The following is a 20690-nucleotide window of genomic DNA, read 5'->3' as shown; positions in this document are numbered from 1 at the left end:
GTGGTACAATATGTATAAATATGATAAAAAAGAGGGGGGGAGTCAACTGGTTAGGCTACTATTGTCATAGCTAGTAGTAACAAGCTAGCAACTTCATGTGTGTTAGCCAAAAGACTTATTTTAGCTAATAATTAGTTTAGTTAGCCACAAACTTTTTCCATTTCAATTACATTAACAAGTGGAAGCAAGAAAGTGGACAAACTGAAATCCAGTTAATTAGCATTTATTTTTTACCTTGTGTTTTGGGTCTGTTTCTCCTCTTCTCTTTCTTTTTTAATCCTTTTTTCATTTGTCTGGCCCAGACAAATATAAATGGTTCATGACTGCCACACCATTTTGGTGTTCTGAATTTAATGACCAAATTTAGTTATGGAACTTGCAGTTTCTATTCTTTTTGCATGCTAAGGGTGGGGCTGGAGCTCCATACCCGCCTGATACATAAACCTTTTCACCAAATGACAGTAAAGTGTGCTTTTTAGCACATCTATTTTAAAAATCATGGGGCACCCTGGTGATCTAAGAGCCCTATGGTGCTTATAGAAAGAAATGACCTTGAATGATATGGTTATCAATAAAAATGGGATCTGGGGAGCACAAGGATACATGAAGCGTCACCCTTCATTAATTAATTATAGTGGTGGAATTTATAACCCATTGCTAGCAATTTTTTAATGAGAGGCACCAATAACTAGCTAAAATGGACACATTTAAATAATGAGCCTAATACTTAAATGCTTAAAACTAATCTTTAAAAGTAGACAGCCTTTCAATTTCATAAAATTGGTGAAATTTAGTTTCCTCTGAAATTTGGTCATTGTGATATATGCTTATTTCTGTAATATCTTAAAAAAAAAACAGATAGTCAAGCAGACAGAGGAAGTCCATGTGCGCATGTGCAGGTTTACCTTCTTCTTTTGGGTTTTACAGCAGCTGGCATCCACAGTGTTGCATTACTGCCATCTACAGGTTTCCCTTTGAGCGTGCACTGACAGTTCCATCATTCTGTCGCTAAACGAACAGCTGATCACACCGAGGTGCTCGCTGAGCGCCCATATTTATTAGTTTGGTCCTGCGTTTCCTTTCCTTCGTATATAACATAATGGCTTTTCTTCTCGCTTTCTTTCCGTTACTGTAGTCGCTCTTTCACATTTCATTCACACACTCACGTCCTCCATTTTTCTCTCCTGTTTCAAATTTGCATCCCACAATGCCTTGCGTGAACGGGGAAAGCCCACCACGTGATGCATGACATAGTATCTTGAATTGGGTCTTGGGGAAGCAAGAAAAAATAATGGAGAATTTAGGGCCACATGGCTCTAAATTCATTAATTGTTCTATTTAAAAAAAAAAAACTAATGAAATTGGAAGTCTGTGATTCGAATTCAGTAGCTTTTGGCCCACTAAACAAAAATAGTGGGTGTCATGGAAAATTCTTTTTATGACCTAAACTTGAAAAATCTGAAAGTCATACGCAGTGCTATATCATAAGGTGGTCCTTATATTCTTTTTTATTATCAGGGCACCTAACTGTAGAAAGTTTGAGAACCTCTACCCTAATCCACATGGCCCAAATTCGTTTCCACAGAAACTGGCTTGGAATGTGGAACACTGAGAAGCAGCGAAATGGCAGATTATGTTGGTTAAACTGATCTAAATTCCCATAAATGTGTCCGTGACAGAGAAACAGAAGACAAAGGTGCCTGTCCTTCACTATTCAGACATTTGTTAGTAATTAGGCTGGGACAGGACTGGCCTGCAGAAGCATATGCTCTCTCTCTCTCTCTCTCTCTCTCTCTCTCTCTCTCTCCTACTCCATCTCTCCCTCCCCTTCCTTCTGTCCTTCTCTCACTGAGAAACACACACTCAGATCTCTGTTGTGTATCTCCAAACTGCACATGCTTCTTCTAGTTTTGCGGAAAAGAGAGGCATGTTCTGGAGTGGTTGCTACATACGCACATTTACTTAAACATGTAGCTGCCCAAAACTGCAAGTAAAAGCTGATTACAATTAAGTGGACTTTTTCTAGACAAGGATACTTATTTAAGATACGCATGCAGCTGTATACTTAAACAGACAGTAGAGGACCTCTAAAGAGAGACAGTTCGCAAGACTACCTGTTCATTGCCATACCTTCTGAAACATCTTTACACACCAAATATGAAAGGTAAGAAAAAATTATCTGGTCATTTTTTTATTTTCATTAACACAGATATTAAATAAAAGTTCTTTCACTCTGAAAATTTGAGCCGATTTGCTGTAAAGACTGCACCTCTCACGCCTCTGAGTGTCTGGGGAAAATCAGCATTTGTTGATCTTGGATATAAGACAAACTCATAGAGAGGGGTTTGTATTAAACCTCCCCATTCTCAGCACTCACACATTTGCTTTGGCATTTCAAACGAACTCCTGCATAAACAATGCAGAAGCAGCATATGGAGAGGATTTGGTAAACTGCTTTTATGAGGAAAGGGAGCAGGTAGGAGGTCTGTTTCTCTTTATTTGAGCTCGTATCCCAGAGAGCTGCTGGAAAGATGCATGTCAGTGATCAGCAGACACGCAGCAGGTGTGTGACCGGAGCTCCAGATCACATGCTCCTGTCTGGGCATGACTAAAGACTTACCAATTCATGTGTATTGACAGGTGGTGTAAAGTTATGCTAATTTCACTCTGGTGTTAATATTTGCAGTACAGTCACACTGCTTCAGAACAGTGTGAATTAATAAACCTGGGTATCTCTGTATTGTTCAAACCTGATGCCACACAACCAGCTCATTTTATTACTGGTATTCTTTATTTATCAATTATTAAATAAGCTTTCTTCAGCACCACATTTATGCCTTCCATCATGCTTCTCTGTGCCTGTCAGTACAATAAAGGAGGCGTAACCTCTGTGCGTGTAAGTTCCAGTAAATGGGGTGTGGCCCATGTGGTTTTCAGGTCAATGAAAGAAATGCGGTCTTAGTCCCTGTCAGTCCCAATAAATGTTTTGTGCCTGTCACTCCTGACGATGTAATTGTGGCCTCTATGTCTATCAGTCCAATAAAGAAGGTGTGACCGTTATGCCTGTTAGTCCCAATAAAAGCTTTGTGCCAGTCAGTCATAATGATGGAGGTATGGCCTCTCTGCTTATCAATCCAATGAAGGAGACATGGCCTCTGTACCCTCCAGATGTAGTGAAGGAGTTGCCTGTAAGTTCTGTGTCTGTAAGCTTCATTAAACGAGGGGTGGTCTCTATGCCTGTCAGTTCCAATAAATGCTTTATGTCTGTTAGTTTTAATGATGGAGGTGTGGCCTCCTAGCCTGTCAGTCCAATAAAGGAGGCATGGCCTCTTTTTCAACCAATTAGAGGTGTGGTCTGTATACCTTTCAGTCCAATGAAGGCAGTGTGATTTCTGTGCCTGTCATACCCCCTTTCCACCAACATGAACTAGGTGCTAGTTTGGGGCTGGTGTTTGTGAGAGTTCAACATTGGTTCAACTTACAAACCTTCTTAGAACCAGTGTGATTTCTAAGAACCATGGGTTAGAGAGTCACTACACAGCCACGTCATTACATCACTGTGTGCATCTGTATATGTCTCCATTTTCCCAGCTCCAACATCAATGGCAGACTACTGACTACTGGATTAAGCAGACAAGATGCTACACTAGCTCTTGGTTTTGTTGGCCATGATAATCCTACCCTACCCCTAGTCCCTGAGATAAGCTTGACATAAGGATTTTGGTTGTAGCAAAGTGCCAGCGAACTAGTTAAAGCATCATATACAAATAAGCTAGAGTCAGAATGGTATGGAAAATAGGACACAACTGTTGGGAATTTCAGCATTTCCATTAGATGTGTTATTACACATAGTATGTCATACAAATGCAGGAGATTGACCTTCACTCTGAGTTATGAGAAAATCTGACGTCTAAAGTGGTGACGATTCATGTATCTCATAACATTACATTATAGGCATTCAGCAGATGCTTTTATCTCCAGTGCAGTCTGGAGAGCAATTGGGGGGGTTAGGTGCTTTGCTCAAGGGCATTTCAGCCATTCCAGGGAATCAAACTGGTAACCTTTTGGTCCCAAAGCTACTTCTCTAACCATGGCTTCCAAGTCATGCCTCAACAAAGCTGAACAAAGTACAGTATGTGCTGAGATAATGCTATACCTATGAAAGGATACTTTATTGTCCAAATTGTAATTTCTTCATTAATATTCACATATGGCATATGTTTGAGGTATATGTGTCAGTTCAACAGTTTCAACCCCAAACCACAACACATGCAAGCTTTAGTTCATTTCTTACTGTTTGATGAAAATGCATACACACATTCCTTGCATTTCATTGCTTCAAAACAGGACCACACACTCCTTATAAAGTGCATCTGGAAGAGCTTGTTTGCTGATGAGGATAAAGTGTGACTTGTCATTGTGTGTCACAAAAGGGCTTCAGTGTGCATCTCTGGAATTTGGGTAAAAAACATCTAGCTCATTAAAATGAATGCACAGTCATTTTGTTTTTTGGAAACTTGAAGATTATTTGGAAACATTAAAAATTAAGACTGTAAATACCTCTGGAAATCTTCATCCTGATCGTTGCATGAGAAAAAGATCACTGAAAACATTTGACACACCACACACTTTGTGTATCTGGGATCCTGAGTGGTGTTATGTTTCTGGGTTGCATTATGCAGAGTTCATAATAACAGCATGTGACTGCACCGCATTCAAATATTAACTTTCTATCAAAACAGCATACATACACACTTTTATTTATTGAAAAGACGAGCATTCATAAGCTGTGAATTGGGACGTAGTTCAAGAACACAAACCACTGAAGAGCTCTGGATTGGAAGGTTAGATCATGCTCTGGTAGATGGCACTGGTTAGGATTTTTAACCAGTTAGAAATCCAGAAAGGAAAAAAATAAACAAATGAAAGGAAATTATTTATTATTCTTTTGTCAGAAACTATTTGAAAGCTGCAAAGCTTCTATTTGGCACAGATTGTGTATTGGCTCACAGTTGCTACAAAAGCCCCTTTCTTCATCAGTCTTGATTTCAATACAATCAGCTATCTCTGGAATTACTGTATACAGAACAGATCCAGAGATTATATGTTATGACTATATACGGTACCATAATGATTCATACGGATGTAGTTACTCACTCAGCATGGTTCTGAGTTGAGCTAAAGGTCACATATGTAACAACATCACCACATCTAATGCTCTTACTTTTAAAGGATGTGGGCAGTATGCTATTAAACATCTGGCCAAGTATAAAAATCACCTTTACTGCTTCTGTTCACTTACACCTAAGAATGAAACTGCTGAGGGTTTGAGATTTGATGTACTGCATACCCACTTTTGTAAGCCAAAAACTGGATTTCAACCAAGAGTTATGGGTGGAGCTCACTATTTTGTCCCTTGCTTTTTTTTTTTTTTTACTTTTTTTTTCAACCCAGCTAAAAAAGCTCCCTGTACTGGTACCAGTCCTCTTTGGCCTGCTGGAAAAAGTTACATGGAACATGTCTGATGGACTTTTCATGAATATTAAAGACTTTGAGAAAACATTTAACAATCTACATATTTGAGTCTGTGTTGGTCTTACTTGTTGTAACTGTTTCTATAATATATCTAGACATGCTTTGCACTATTTACTTGATATTAAACTATTAAACATGTTTATGTAATTTTAGTAGTTGAGTACTGGCCACCATTTTCAAGTTGCAAACTTTATTACATTAAAAAATCTTCCATAGCTCCTGCTCAAGTTCACAGTGGATCCAGAGCCTATCCTGGGAATACTTGAAATGAGGTGGGAGTGCACCCTGAATGGGAATCCAGTACACTGTCACACACATTTGGGATAAAGTGACAGAGTAAAGTGGGAAATATGGACACATAATGCATCCAAGATACGTGAAGCCAAACGCTCACTCAGTCACAGAGTGGCTAAAAGCGCTTTGGATGCACTTAAAATGTGCAAGGACTTTTATTTTGAGATGGGACTTAAGAACCAGGAAGTGCAGAAGAAAAATGAAATGTTGGAGTACAAAACCAACATACTGCTGATGTTCTGGGTTGATTGGTAACCTCAAGTGGTGAGCAGCCCTTTAGAAATTGTTGTATACTTTGAGGTAAAAATAAACTTCAAGAGTTCCAGATACAACGAAACTCCATGTTAGGTCGTGTTTGATGCCCCCACAGAATTTAACATTACAAGAGCACTAAATGCCCAAGCCGGCTCGAAGGATGTGTTTGCGTCGACAGAGCATGCCATGTTATTTGGGGTGGCACAGTGGTTAGCACTGTCACCTCACAGCAAGGAGGTTCTGGGTTTGAGTCCAGTGGCCGACAAGGGACCTTTCTGCGTGGAGTTTGCATGTTCTCCCCGTGTCTGTGTGGATTTCCTCCAGGTGCTCTGGTTTCCTCCACAGTTCAAACACGTGGTTAGGTTAACATGGGGTGGCCTTGGGCTGAAGTGCCCTTGAGCAAGGCACCTAACCCCAGTTGCTCCCCAGGTACTGTAGTGCTTGAGTGTGCATGTGACAAAGGCTTCTTCCTGGCAATTCCGTATTCATGAACTCACCAACACTTGTGATTGGCTACTGCTACTCTGATCAAAGGGGAGAAAGAGCAGTTCCATCCACCCAAAACAGATCTTGTGGATGGCTGCAGTTTTGTCTGGATTTAATCTTAGGATTTCCCAATGGCAGAGAGAAATGTAAACATAAACATTTGTATTTGCTTTTCCATCCAAATATAGCCCAAAATGTAACATAATCCATATACAATCCACCTTTTCACCATGAAGCATCATTGTGTGTGCTATACAGTTTCACAATCCAGAAACATACATTTCTGCACTTAAACATCTTTAAGTCTTACATCAGAAGACAAAACTGGAATACTCACTCCCATTAAACCAAATTCTCCTTGTGTTCTCCAGCTTCAGCAAACCCTTCATTTCCTGCAGTGTCCTAGACACCCATTCCAAACATCCTGCCCTTTCAGACATTTAGGAGTTAGTGTAGTTTTGAAGGTTGCTTCTGTTAGATGAGCCTCAGCAGTTTTTCGAAAGTAGGCTTCTAAACTTGTTTTTGAAGGAGATGGCTGCCATCCAGACCAGAGGATCTCCTGAATTTTTCCTCTGTGTTGTTGGCAGCACTAAGGGTAGTGGCTTAAGTTAGGTCTGTTGATCCTGGAGACACCTGTGTAGCCATGCCTGGCTTGGAAAAAGTGCAGACAGATGGCATTCCTGCACATTCATTGGTCTGTTGGTCTGGTACAGTACTTCGGCTCCAATTGGCCCACACACTCAGGGCAGATAATGCCCTTTAGCTTCCCTGCACACCAGCTTTAAAAACACACCAGCTGAATTTAGTGCAAGTGGAAGCTGACTTTGGGAAATGTGCCAGATCTGCAGCATATTGTTTTTCAACATTTGTGATTATACGCTGATTCTGAATTTTTACAATGTCCAGAAATAATGATATATGTGGTATATGTGGTGGACTCAAAGGTGCACACTTTAGCATCATTTAAAGCTAGACAACCTTTCGAGTTTATAAAATCAGTGAAATTTAGTTCCTTCTGAAATGTGGTCATTGTGATTTATTTCTGTAATATCTCACAAAATATCAGGACATTCTGTGGCTGGGAAGTTATTTAATTTGAGGGGATTAAAGCAAATAATGTGCATGAAATCGCTCGCTTCGTGCAGTCAAGCAGACAGAGGAAGTCCGTTTGTGCATGTGGAGGTTTACCTTCTTCTTCTTCTTTTGGGTTTTACAGCAGCTGGCATCCACAGTGTTGCATTACTGCCATCTATAGGTTTCCCTTTGAGCGTGCACTGACAGTTCCATCATTCTGTCGCTAAACGAACAGCTGATCACACCGAGGTGCTCGCTGAGCGCTGATATTTATTAGTTTGGTCCTGCGTTTCCTTTCCTTCGTATATAACATAACATCTTTTCTTCTCGCTTTCCGTTACTGTAGTCGGTCTTTCACGTTTCATTCGCACACTCACGTCCTGCATTTTTCTCTCCTGTTTCAAATTTGTATCCCACAATGCCTTGTGTGAATGGAGAAAGCCCACCATGTGATGCATGACGTAGTATCTTGAATTGGGTCATGGGGAAGCAGGAAAAAATAGCGGAGAACTTAGGGTCAAGTGGCCCTAAATTTATTAATTGTTCTATTAAAAAAAACTTAATAAAACTGGAAGGCTGTGATTAAAATTCAGTAGCTTTTAGTCACCTGTGATGACCTGGCGACTTGTCCAGGGTGTACCCCGCCTTTCGCCCGTAGTCAGCTGGGATAGGCTCCAGCTTGCCTGCGACCCTGTAGAAGAATAAAGCGGCTAGAGATAATGAGATGAGATGAGCTTTTAGTCACTAAACAAAAATAACTGCATGTCAGGGAAAATTATTTTTTTAACCTACACTTAAAAAATCTGAAAGGCAGTCTACCTTTAAAGAAGCCATGAACTAAAAGAAATGATTGAAAAAAAAATGGCTCACATCTCGGGTGACTGATTATGGTTTTATAGATTGGTGTTTAAGATAAGATTTTTAACACAGAGTAACGCTTAGCAGCAGAATCTGCAATGCTATGCTAGTAAGATAGCCTACCTAGCTAATGGTAGGGAAAAACAAAATACTTTGATTGGTTGCCATGGAACATTTTATAGGTTTACATTCTGTTAATTTATTCACTGAAAATTACAAATATAGTTCTGAAATTTTACTCATATCTGTATACCATTTAGTTGAGTAGCTGCTAGCTAGCCGGCTAGTTAAGCTGTGGTTGATACTGTAGTTATCAATGATATCTAGAGCAGCAGGAGGACATGGTTGTGTTTCCAGATATCATTTTTTTTTTTATGATATTCATACATCCAGCCATTACTGAGGGTAAAAGTTTAGGGCAGCTACAATAAGATCAGTCAGATATTTAGCTTGTGCTAAATTTGTATTGGAAAAAACACAACAGTGAATAAAGAGTGTTTTTGGTGTTAGACAAATGAAAAATTGGATGTATAGCAAAATGACATTCTTCAAAGTGCTGAAGGAAAAACATTAAATTGACAAAAGAATGAAGTGAATATATTTGGAATTAGTAATATGTTTTGAAATCCTTCAACTCTCCAGTGAGCTCGACTCAAACAAGCTTCATACACTACCGTTCAAAAGTTTGGGGTCACTTTGAAATTTCCTTATTTTTGAAAGAAAAACACTGTTTTTTTCAATGAAGATCACTTTAAACTAATCAGAAATACACTGTATACATTGCTAATGTGGTAAATGACTATTCTAGCTAAATTCTACTAAGGCCCTGTCCACACGGCAACGGATTCAGGTGACTCCGATACAATTGCTTATCGTTTAGGCCTGGCGTCCACACGGCACCGGCGTTTTGGGTGCCCAAAATGCAATCTTTTTGAGAACGGGTTCCAGAGTGGAAAGATCTGGCAACGTTGCCGTTGTGAAGTCGTCTGGATGAGTAGAACGGATTTGTTTACGATGACGTCACAACCACATGACTGTGAGTGCTTCACGCCGGGTAGAAGTGTAACGAATATCACCAGGATATCACCAGGAAAAAGCCTTACAGAGCACTAGTGAGAGTGAAACACAAGCTTGGATATTATTATTATTATTATTATTATTATTATTATTATTATGTTCAGTGTTAGTTCACAGTAGTAATGCAAGAAGCAGAATAGTGACAGTAATAGTGAAGCGAAAACATGCAATTGTGCAAACACTGCAGCTCTACAGCAAAATATTCATTTATGAAATGGTCTGATTCTTAACACCAGTAGTGCCAATGATCTTCTCATTGCGATGCGAGTTGTCAACAAATCCTATAACTTGGTTCATGAAACGCGCTTACAAAATATTTTCACTGTGAATATTTATTGTGTAATGGTGCAAAGTGAGAGAGAGAGAGAGAGAGAGAGAGAGAGAATAGCCCTTAGGGCAGAGTCAATCCCGCCAGCAAAAATAGGGGAAAAAAGGAGCGATCTCACCTCTTCAGATGTTGGTTTTAGTCCTACAGTACATTCCTCAAAAAGGGCATAGAGGAGCAAATTAATCCATCAACGTGTAGTATTCAATTTATTCCGGACCATTAAAGACGCCGCCTTCCGCGTAGAATCATACGTCATCCTCGCTGCCATATTGGATAGGTCAAAGCGGAGAATAAAGATTCATGTGCTGCGTTTAACTGTACCAACAGGTTTACCGTCCAAACGAGATCACATGGGATTACCTTTCACAGGTGAGAAACAACAAATTAATCCATCAACGTGTAGTATTCAATTTATTCCGGACCATTAAAGACGCCGCCTTCTGCGTAGAATCATACGTCATCCTCGCCGCCATATTGGAAAGGTCAAAGCGGAGAATAAAGATTAGCTGCGTTTAACTGTACCAACAGGTTTACTGTCCAAACAAGATCACATGGGATTACCTTTCACAGGTGAGACTGGAAAAATACTTTTCATTGTATTTGGTCATTATAATGTAATTTTATGAACAGATTTTCCTGACTTTGTGGCTAATATGAAGTCTTGCGCATAATAGTTTATGTGCATGCGTCCTTACTTCTTCTATTGTTCTGGTGTCTCTGAAGGGACCGTCTTACAGCGCCCCTAGAGGTGTGGCATGTGTATTGCATCGTTTTCAGCAAGCGTTGCGTTGCCATATGGACCTGATATTTTACTGATCGTTGCCCATTTGGACGCGATATATTTTTAAATAACATCTCGTTGCCGTTGTCGTGTGGATGTAGCCTAAATGTCTGGTTTTTGGTGCAATATCTACATAGGTGTATAGAGGCCCATTTCCAGCAACTATCACTCCAGTGTTCTAATGGTACAATGTGTTTGCTCATTGCCTCAGAAGGCTAATGGATGATTAGAAAACCCTTGTACAATCATGTTAGCACAGCTGAAAACAGTTGAGCTCTTTAGAGAAGCTATAAAACTGACCTTCCTTTGAGCAGATTGAGTTTCTGGAGCATCACAGTTGTGGGGTTGATTAAATGCTCAAAATGGCCAGAAAAATGTCTCGACTATATTTTCTATTCATTTTATAACTTATGGTGGTAAATAAAAGTGTGACTTTTCATGGAAAACACAAAATTGTCTGGGTGACCCCAAACTTTTGAACGGTAGTGTAAGTCATTTTTTTAGCATCTGGTAATCAACCTTTGGCCCAACTCACTCTGACTGACGCTGGTATAATTTACAACGTGTTTGTGTAATGTACCAAGTGGAGCCATTCCTGTTAGAGCCTTCATCTTCATGCTGTTCAAGTTCAGTTGTGCTTTTCTTACGCTTGTTTTTCTTCTTCCTCTCAGAAAAGGAGATATATTTTTCTTGAAATACTGATGAAACCACACTCCTATCTCTGATTTCTAGTGTTTTTTTTTGTATTACTGCATAGCGTGTTAGGTGCCAGATATGACCTCATGTTTGGAAACTAGCCCAAATTGCATGGCTTGTTTTGTAGAGGACAGAACTGGCAGTTTTTCCTCCTTTTTTGTGTGTGAGGGGGCAGGGGGAGGGAGAATGTAATGTGTGATTTGTGGATTTATGGGTACAGTGACTGTGTATGGGTTCATGTTTCATATAACTGGTTATGATTTAAAAACATCATATTTCACAGAGCTGTAGAATTCTCAAATCTGATTGTTAAGTGGGTGATCCAAAAGCATGATGTGTTGTTCACTAATAAATTAACAACTTTAATTATTAGCAACTTGCTGTGGTATGTGAGAATAACAACACACATTAAAATGTATGGATATAGGAAAATAATCAATTTCAGGTTGGTAACAGTAACACCACTTCACATCAGGTAGCATCAAACAACCCTGTAGTTGATGTTTTTCCATTAATAGCATGCCACTAAGTGTTTTATGCCCAACTAATTCAACACCTTCCTTTTACAGCAGAAAGTTATTGTGGCTATGAGAACCAGCTCTTCAAAGGTACTGTGAAGTTTTTCTCTCTTTCACTTCTTCCATTATTTGCCCATTTATTAGTCATTTGGATTGTTTTAATATATTCGTTTGAGTTAAATAAAATGGAACAATATGTCCTGTTTTTATGATTTAAAAGGTTAAATCTCTAAAACAAAATCCAACATTAGCAGTCCACCCATTATAATCTGTGTTCTGTGATTTGGGGAGATGAAGAGGATAGAGAGAGTTTTAATGTGCCTCGAAGGAGTTTGCAACATTGATATTCGGCAGTTATTTAATTTGTGCCGCGATTCATCTATGAAACTGAAAAGCTTTTCCAATTGTGAGTCATTTATCTTTTGAATAATGTCTATTCTCAGAGGAGGACCTGACCGGAGAGGAGGAGGAGATGCCTCCCTTCAGAGGTTAGACAAACACATTTTGAAAACATCCTGAATATTACACCACTGCTAACAGTATGACAGATAGATATATTACTACATGCATGCTGTGTGAACATTCAAAACAAAACTTGATCTTACTGAGCGTAAATGAATTAGAGGCCAAGAAAACAGAGAAGAAAATGTATGAATGAATTAACCACATGATGATGAATATGATACTAAACTGAAAACTCTAGCAGATTTACACTTGTTTGTGAAATGTGTTAAGGACATGCAGCTTAAAAAACAATGTTTATGTCCCTGCATCTGTTTCATACAATTCTCTGTGAATCTATGGAATAATCTGTAAACTCTAAACATCTGGCACAAGCTGTGTAGTTCATTAAGTAGAAAATTAACTCCAAGCTATGTTTTCACTTGGAGAATTTTTGTAGAGTAGAACTATTAGGCTTAGGTTTAAATTACTATTAGTTTTGGTGGTTACTCTTATAATGGCACTACAAAGCTCTTTTAAAATGAGCTTATGGTTTGGCATAGGAAGCCATGCACTCAAGACTTGTTTGTGTCCACAGGAAGAACCCGAGGAGGTTGTCTGAAATGCCAGCAGACTCATTCTATCCAGCTGGCGGTCAGAGTTCTCTATGGCTTCTTCGCCTTCATAGTCATTACTTTGGCAGTCCTGGCTGCTCTGGGTGAGTTAAAGCTATTCTGGTTAAAATACGATTTATTCATTCATCTTCATTAATTGCTCCATCCTGGTCAGGGTTGTGGAGCCTATCCTGGGAAGCCTGGGCACAAAGTGGAACAGCAGTCCAGTCCATTCCATCTCAGAGCACAGTACACACTGTCATTCAAACATAAAATGAGTTTAGCATAGCCAATCCACCTACCAGCATGTTTCTGGTAAGTGGGACGTGTGGTGATTTTATATGCACATACACTACCGTTCAAAAGTTTGGGGTCACTTTGAAATTTCCTTATTTTTGAAAGAAAAGCACTGTTCTTTTCAATGAAGATCACTTTAAACTAATCAGAAATACACTGTATACATTGCTAATGTGGTAAATGACTATTCTAGCTAAATTCTACTAAATGTGTGGTTTTTGGTGCAATATCTCCATAGGTGTATAGAGGCCCATTTCCAGCAACTCTCACTCCAGTGTTCTAATGGTACAATGTGTTTGCTCATTGCCTCAGAAGGCTAATGGATGATTAGAAAACCCTTGTACAATCATGTTAGCACAGCTGAAAACAGTTGAGCTCTTTAGAGAAGCTATAAAACTGACCTTCCTTTGAGCAGATTGAGTTTCTGGTGCATCACATTTGTGGGGTCGATTAAATGCTCAAAATGGCCAGAAAAATATTTTGACTATATTTTCTATTCATTTTACAACTTATGGTGGTAAATAAAAGTGTGACTTTTCATGGAAAACACAAAATTGTCTGGGTGACCCCAAACTTTTGAACGGTAGTGTATGTAACCATACACATACCTTGATGTAATCACACAAGCAATAATTTGATTTATGATAACTGTATTTTGATTCAAAGCCAGTCATGTTGATTTTCAGTAAAGAGTTAATGAAGATGATTTTACTTAAAAAAAAAAAGATATTACAAATAGATTGGTCATTGCATTATATTGTTATAGAACCCTGAAGCATGTGTTGAACCAGAATAACCTTAAAACAGAATAAAGCCTTGTTTGGGTGCATATTTTCACTTAACTCCAGGTGGTCTGTCCTTGTATTAAGAACTGCACTGTCTGACCTTGGACATATTGGTGGAACACTATAAAAATGGATGATTTGAGACTTGGAATCAGTTCACTCTGCAGACTGACTTGGCTTTTATTAATTGATTTAATAAAGGTCTAAACTTTTCTGCAACCTCTTTGACTTTGAATTATGTTGGCTTGGGAGAGTTTCCACAACAGAAGAAACTGGAGAACCTGAAGGAAGCCCACATGGACATGGGGAGAACATGCAAAACTCCACACAGACAGGAACCCAAGCTCAAGCTCGAACTGCGGGCCCTGGAGCCATGCCATGGTTATCATGCCATGGATAAAGCTTTCAGTTTTGCTTACAAATAAAAAAAGACATCTGTTTGTCATTAGTGATGATTAATATTAGATGAGTAAAAATTAGATGGTCTGTATTTGAAAGACATTCGTGTCTTTTGGAGTGTTTAGGTAAGCCATCACACTGTCCACTAGGAATACCATGAAATTAAATAGCCTCATAAAGTTCATTTCCACATTTGGCATTTAAAAAGGCACCATGATTACAAGTCTCATATCACCAATCAGTCCACAAAAGCTTCCCACTTTCAGCATGCTAGATTTCTGCCTGCTGTATTACTCAGTGGAATTGTAAAGCACAGAGAATTGAAACCAAGGGGGTTGACTGAAGAGCAGTGGAACTACCATATAATTTCTGAATCATATGAGCAGGCCATCTTACCTGTCAGCCACTGGAGGGTCTACAGATGTTTCTTTTCAGCTGTATCTCAGTTTTCAGAGTAATCACAGGATTGCAACACAGTAAACCCATGCTTGCAGATTTACAGATACAACACAGGGACCTCAACCAATTCCAAAACACACTCAAGGCTCTGTGGTGGTGCTGACTTTTTACTGGCAGGACACAAAATTGACCTACAAATCCATGGCCTAATGTAGTGGAAACAAAAGAATTGGAAAACTTTGATTCCAACAATGTGATTTGCTGTTACTGCTAAAAGAAAAACAAGATAATATGAGGACAGAGACATTTGCACACATCTGTTTTATATTCCTCAGTTGTCCAACATGGGTGTAAAAACAGCAAGCTTTCAAGCCTTGAACTAAGGTGTATTATTTCATAAAATCCATCAAAGAGCAATAAACTAATAAACTTTGAATTATGCAAAGTATGTTAGCTGTCAGAAGAGTTATACTGTAATCTATCATTATTAATCACTGTTTTATAACTATCGGGACTTTTCATCACCTTGTGGAAGCAAGGAAAACGAGTTACAAATGCATGTAGTTAGACTGCAAACTATCAAGTTTTCTGCAATGCAGCATTTTAGTCTGAGGATTTTTTGGAGAAGCTTTGAAATCTTTTTATTTTTCTGTATCTGTGCCAGGGCTTTGAACATTTTCATTAATCCCTCAAGTCTGAAATTAATCAGATTCATTTATGTCATCAGTTTTTAGGAAGGTTGACAGCTTATCTGAAGAGGAATCGCTTTATCATAAGAAGATAACCAAGAACCAGGGGAGTACTCAAGGTAAGATTTTAACATTGTCATATTTCTGAAGAAGGAATTTACTGATGGGCAACAAATTAGAGGGATAAAAATGGTGGCTCTAATCTGCTGTGGGGGTGTTTTTTTTTTAATTTTGCTGGCATGGTTTGGGATTTGGGTCAACTTGTCTACATAAAAGATAAACATCATTACAAATCAATACAAAGTTCCTTTGAATGGTGGATGAAACATTTATATCCAGATGGCTATGTTCTCTTCCAGGTTCAGTGAGCCCTCATATCCATCATGTGGATAGGCGCAGGGGTGGGAAATCACTGAATTGTTTGATAAGGATGATCAAATCAATTCAAATAAATTTTAAATCAAATTTTTATATTGGTCACACACAATCATACACAGTATGACGTAGTGAAATGTTTTTTTTTTTTAAAGACTGTCCAGTGACAAAACAGAATTTACATAAAAACAGAAATAGAAAAAGACAAATATAAAATTATTTTTAAAAGCTAGATATAAAATATATATGGCAAAAAATATGAACTGTATTTACTATAAAGTGCAGATACATGCAGTTGTATGTGATTTATATGAAAATGATATTAATCATACACTATGGCCGTCACAGTCACCAGTTCTTAACCCAATGGAAAAAATATAGATTTTGGAGCAATGTTTGACAGTGCTCCTCACCACTATCATCAAAACACCAATTAAGAGAATATTCTTTAAACTACAAATGTGTTCAAGGAACACAAGGCCCCTCCCGACAGCATTTTTGTAGGCTGTCATGCAGCTGTCAGTTACCTAGATTTTTCTATTATTTTTTTCTGGAAGTTTAATCACATTTTCTATCAAAAAGCTTATGGCATTCAAAAAAAAAAAGCAGATCAGTCTGCTGACCTGTCATAGTTCTTTGTCATTTTCACCATAGAAAGCATGGAAGCAACAGAGGAAGCCGAAGACAGGAGGCCAATCTATACTGTTGATTTATTGGACAACGTACGCCATTAGCCTTATAATTACACATAGTGTCAGTGAGATCCAGAGCATTACATTAAGATGCAGAGCATGCACAATATAAGAGGAATATCAAGAGTTTCATATTTCAAGTTTTTTCAAGGCATTTTTGACATTTCAGCAGAAATAATCCCCAATATGTTAAACGAGAACACAAATGGAATATATTCTCAGAGAAATACAGCCCATTCAGCCACTGCCATGGCGGCTGTATAGATGCCCGGTTCATTAAATAAAAGTCACTTTTCTCATATGACATGTTGACAGATTGTATCCAAACTGTAGCCAGGTTGAGAAAAGGGCATCCCCAATATATCTACGCCCATTAATGCTCGCCCCATGCCTGAGCATTTCCTGGAGTTTGGTGACAAGAATGGTTTCGAATCCGCGCAAGTGAATCTCTGTACGTATAAACATGTGGTGACGAAGACCAGTTGACCAAATAAAAGCCAGTTTTCTGATATTAAATGTTGACAGTTTGTCACCAAACTGTTGCCAGGTCGAAAAAATGGCATTCCAAATATATCTGCACCCATTAATGTGCATCCCACACCTTAGCATTTCCTGGAGTTTGGTGACAAGCATTTTGAAAGTGAATATATATAGAGCCCCCATGGGGTCCTCTAAAGAATGGCAATTTGTTTTCCATCTAGAACACTCTAAAGCAAAAGCCATGTTTGAAATCAGTTCTCTGTGCCCCTTGGGGTAGGTCATCCCCTCTGACTCAGAGGCTCTGAGGGTGTACTCACACTAGTACTCACACTGTATCGCACCTGAGCACATTTGACCCCCAAAGTCCAGTTCATTTGACTAGTCTGATCACTGCATACCTTGCTCAGGTGCGGTTCACTTGGACTGCTTGAAAGAGGTGCGCTTGGGCACGGTTCAGTTGGCTCATGCACAGTGTGATTGCTAACTGCATGGAACTTGAACACTACAGCAAACTGTTCAATTCATTGGAGAATATTTGGATTAATAATGGGTCTAGTTCTCACCATATTGATGAACGTGAATTGTAGTCAACAAGTAATGAATCAAGAAAAATTCCCTGTTACATTACTGATGGATTGAGAATCAGCCATAAAACACAACATATAGTATAGCAGACATGTTTTTCTATGGTATAACCATCCAAAACCAGAAATATTATTTATTTATTTATTTATTTTTTGCAGATCTCAACACCATGAACTGTACAGAATGCTACAATGCAGTTCACTTCCAGGAAGAGATCACCAAGCTCAAGAAGGAATTTGAAGATCTCCAAAGGATGGTTGTGGGTCAAGAGCAGTTACTGGAGCAGACCACTCAATCCCAAAACACTCTAACACAGTCCAATAACAGGATGATGAGAGATGTCCAGACTTATGGAATTACTATTAAACGAATAAACCAATCTCTTGAACAGTACCTGAATCAAGTAAATGGATGGCAGGCTGTTATCAATGAGACTGATCAGGGCTTGAAGACATTGGTCCAAGACCAGTATGATTTGAAGGCTACTGTGCAACAGGTCAACAGTACTGTCACATTTAGTGCCTTATGGATAGATGTTCTTCAGAGGAAGGCAGAAGAAGAAGGATTGGTATTGCAGAAAATGACCAAAGACTGGCAGAACTACAGCAGAACACTTAGTGCAATCAGGTCCAATTCCAGTGCCAATGTCCAAACAATGCGACTCATCCAGAGTGGCATCTCTGCTACACATCAGAGAATCAGCATGAGCTCAGATATGGTGCACGACCTCACATTACAGGCCATGAACTTGCAGATACAGCTGGACAATGTGTCTTCCTACATTGATGAGCATGAGGAGAATATGCATGACCACCAGTATCATGCCAAGTACTACGAAAATAGGACGAGGGAAAGGTTTATGACACTAGACACAAGAATGAATTCCATTGGACTGGAGATCGAGACAATTGCCTCCAGCATTAATGCAACAGTCAGCCATGTTCAGAGCATGTACAAATACATCAACATGGAGACCTCATCTTGCCAGTCAAAGCTGGGCAGCCACACAGAGGACCTGCAGAATTTAAATAATACTGTTTTGCTTTTGTTAAACCTTGCTGATTCCTTGAGATCACAATATATGATGCTTAATGTACGTCTTGATGTGGATATGAGGAACATCTCTATGGTTATGGAGGAAATGAAGCTGGTGGACACCAGGCATGCTCAGCTGATCCAAAACTTCACTATTGTGAAAGGTAGCATTTTTAATTGCAGTACATATGCATTAGATGTGGTAAACTAAGATTTAGATGAATTTAATCTATTTTCATTTTGCAGGTGCTCCTGGTCCACCAGGTCCAAAGGGGAACAGGGGTGAGACAGGACCAAATGGTCCTACAGGATCAACAGGAATCAAGGGAGACAAGGGACGTCCAGGTATCCCTGGTCCTCCAGGGCCAAAAGGTTTGATAGGGCCTAAAGGAGCTCAAGGGGAACGTGGGTCTTCTGGAGTGAAAGGAAGCCAAGGACTTAAAGGAGCCAAAGGGTCTTTAGGACAACCAGGACCTCGAGGTGAAAAGGGTCAGAAGGGTGACATGGGTGTTGCAGGCAAAGATGGATTGCAAGGGCCAAAAGGACCACCAGGAATCCGGGGTGAAGTAGGGCTCCCTGGTGCACATGGTATTCCTGGCCCAAGAGGAAAGCCTGGACCTGTTGGCCCACCTGGTCCACGTGGACCTCCTGGACCACCAGGGAACTCTACTTTGGGATGAGAAAGGTTTAGACCACTCTATTAAAACTGTAGAACCTTGTGACGTGACATAAATACCTTGCTGGAAACACAACACTGTTACTGAGTATGAATGGATGAAATCAACTTGGAAGTAACTACAGCTGCATACATTCCTTTAAAATTTTACCTTATACAGACATTATCTTCAATATATACACCTCGGGCTATATACTGCACACACATACCCAATATCTGATATGCATCACATGACCATGCACTTGGCAAGATGGCAGTTGCCTTGTATTGATGGTAGAAGATTATGTAAAACTTACTAAAGCGCACAGTTTTGACTTTTGCCTAACATTTTGGACTTTCACTTTTTTATGGTCAAATAGATATTTTAAGGATGTCTCTGAAAGATGCAATGGCATGTTTTCATATTTGGATGGCCTTTTATTTGTTTTTCATTAAGAATCCATTTACATATCATGACAACAATTGTTAAGGCACTTTAAATGTTAATGCTATTTTTAATCAAGCCATTATGTTAGAATTAGATCTATTTTTGTATCTACACCATGGCATATTCAGAGCAGGTACTCTGAACAAGAATATGAAATTGTGAGATTTTTAATCATCAATCCTGTGACAAAACTATTGTAAACAAAAGTGTAAAATATGGTGCACACAGTAAGAAAATGCATACTACAGCATCAATACAACACTTGTAATGTACATTTTGCTGATTTTACATGTGCAAAAAAAACATAGTCATGCTTTTGCACAGTATTATATATTGTGTTGCAAGCATTTACTTTTGACAGGAGTGTTTTCACACTGTGTTAAAGAAATAAAACAATTTATTGAAAGAAACCACAATTCTAAGATATTTCTCCCAGTACTGAATACTGTAGAGTGTGTAAAACTGCTTTAATCAGCATTATCTGTGCATATTTACATGTTCAATGATGGAAAACTAAATATACAACCCCAATTCCAAAAAAATTGGGACGCTGTGTAAACTGTAAATAAAAACAGAATGCAATCATTTGCAAATCATGGAAACCCTATATTTCATTGAAAATAGTACAAAGAGAACATATCAAATGTTGAAATTGAGAAATTTTATTATTTTTTGAAAAATATATGCTCATTTTGAATTTGATCTCAGCAACATGTTTCAAAAGAGTTGGGACAGGGGCATGTTTACCACTGTGTTGCATCACCTCGACTTTTAACAACGCTCTGTAAACGTTTGGGAACTGAGGAGACCAATTGCTGTAGTTTTGAAAGAGAAATGTTGCTCCATTCTCACCTGATATACAATTTCAGTTGCTCAACATTTCAGGGTCTCCTT

General features: G+C 38.9%; 1 protein-coding gene across 3 annotated transcripts; it reads left to right on the top strand.

The window, feature by feature from the left end:
• Nucleotides 1–1858: 1858 nt before the first annotated feature.
• Nucleotides 1859–20206, top strand: scara3 (scavenger receptor class A, member 3). 3 transcript variants are annotated; one of them, XM_060916156.1, is made up of 7 exons: nucleotides 1859–2164; nucleotides 11954–11992; nucleotides 12346–12390; nucleotides 12942–13061; nucleotides 15565–15645; nucleotides 17817–18857; nucleotides 18940–20206. In XM_060916156.1, the coding sequence occupies exons 1-7, from the start codon at nucleotides 2158–2160 to the stop codon at nucleotides 19371–19373; spliced, it is 1767 nt and encodes a 588-aa protein (XP_060772139.1). In that variant the 5' UTR covers nucleotides 1859–2157; the 3' UTR covers nucleotides 19374–20206. The 3 variants fall into 3 exon arrangements, with proteins under 3 accessions (XP_060772139.1, XP_060772140.1, XP_060772141.1); XM_060916157.1 differs by lacking the exon at nucleotides 1859–2164 and adding an exon at nucleotides 2413–2476; XM_060916158.1 differs by lacking the exons at nucleotides 1859–2164; nucleotides 11954–11992; nucleotides 12346–12390; nucleotides 12942–13061 and adding an exon at nucleotides 13075–13272.
• The last annotated feature ends 484 nt before the right edge of the window (nucleotides 20207–20690 follow it).

Source organism: Neoarius graeffei, chromosome 3 (assembly GCF_027579695.1).
Source record: "Neoarius graeffei isolate fNeoGra1 chromosome 3, fNeoGra1.pri, whole genome shotgun sequence".
Taxonomy (NCBI): domain Eukaryota; kingdom Metazoa; phylum Chordata; class Actinopteri; order Siluriformes; family Ariidae; genus Neoarius; species Neoarius graeffei.
This window is presented reverse-complemented; position numbering and strand designations above follow the sequence as displayed.

What these genes read in the sequence shown, in the direction of transcription:
- scara3 (XM_060916156.1), top strand. An exon ending in GGAGATGCCTCCCTTCAGAG is followed by an intron (nt 12,391 to 12,941) that starts GTTAGACAAACA and finishes TTGTGTCCACAG; the next exon opens with GAAGAACCCGAGGAGGTTGT. An exon ending in AAACTTCACTATTGTGAAAG is followed by an intron (nt 18,858 to 18,939) that starts GTAGCATTTTTA and finishes TTCATTTTGCAG; the next exon opens with GTGCTCCTGGTCCACCAGGT.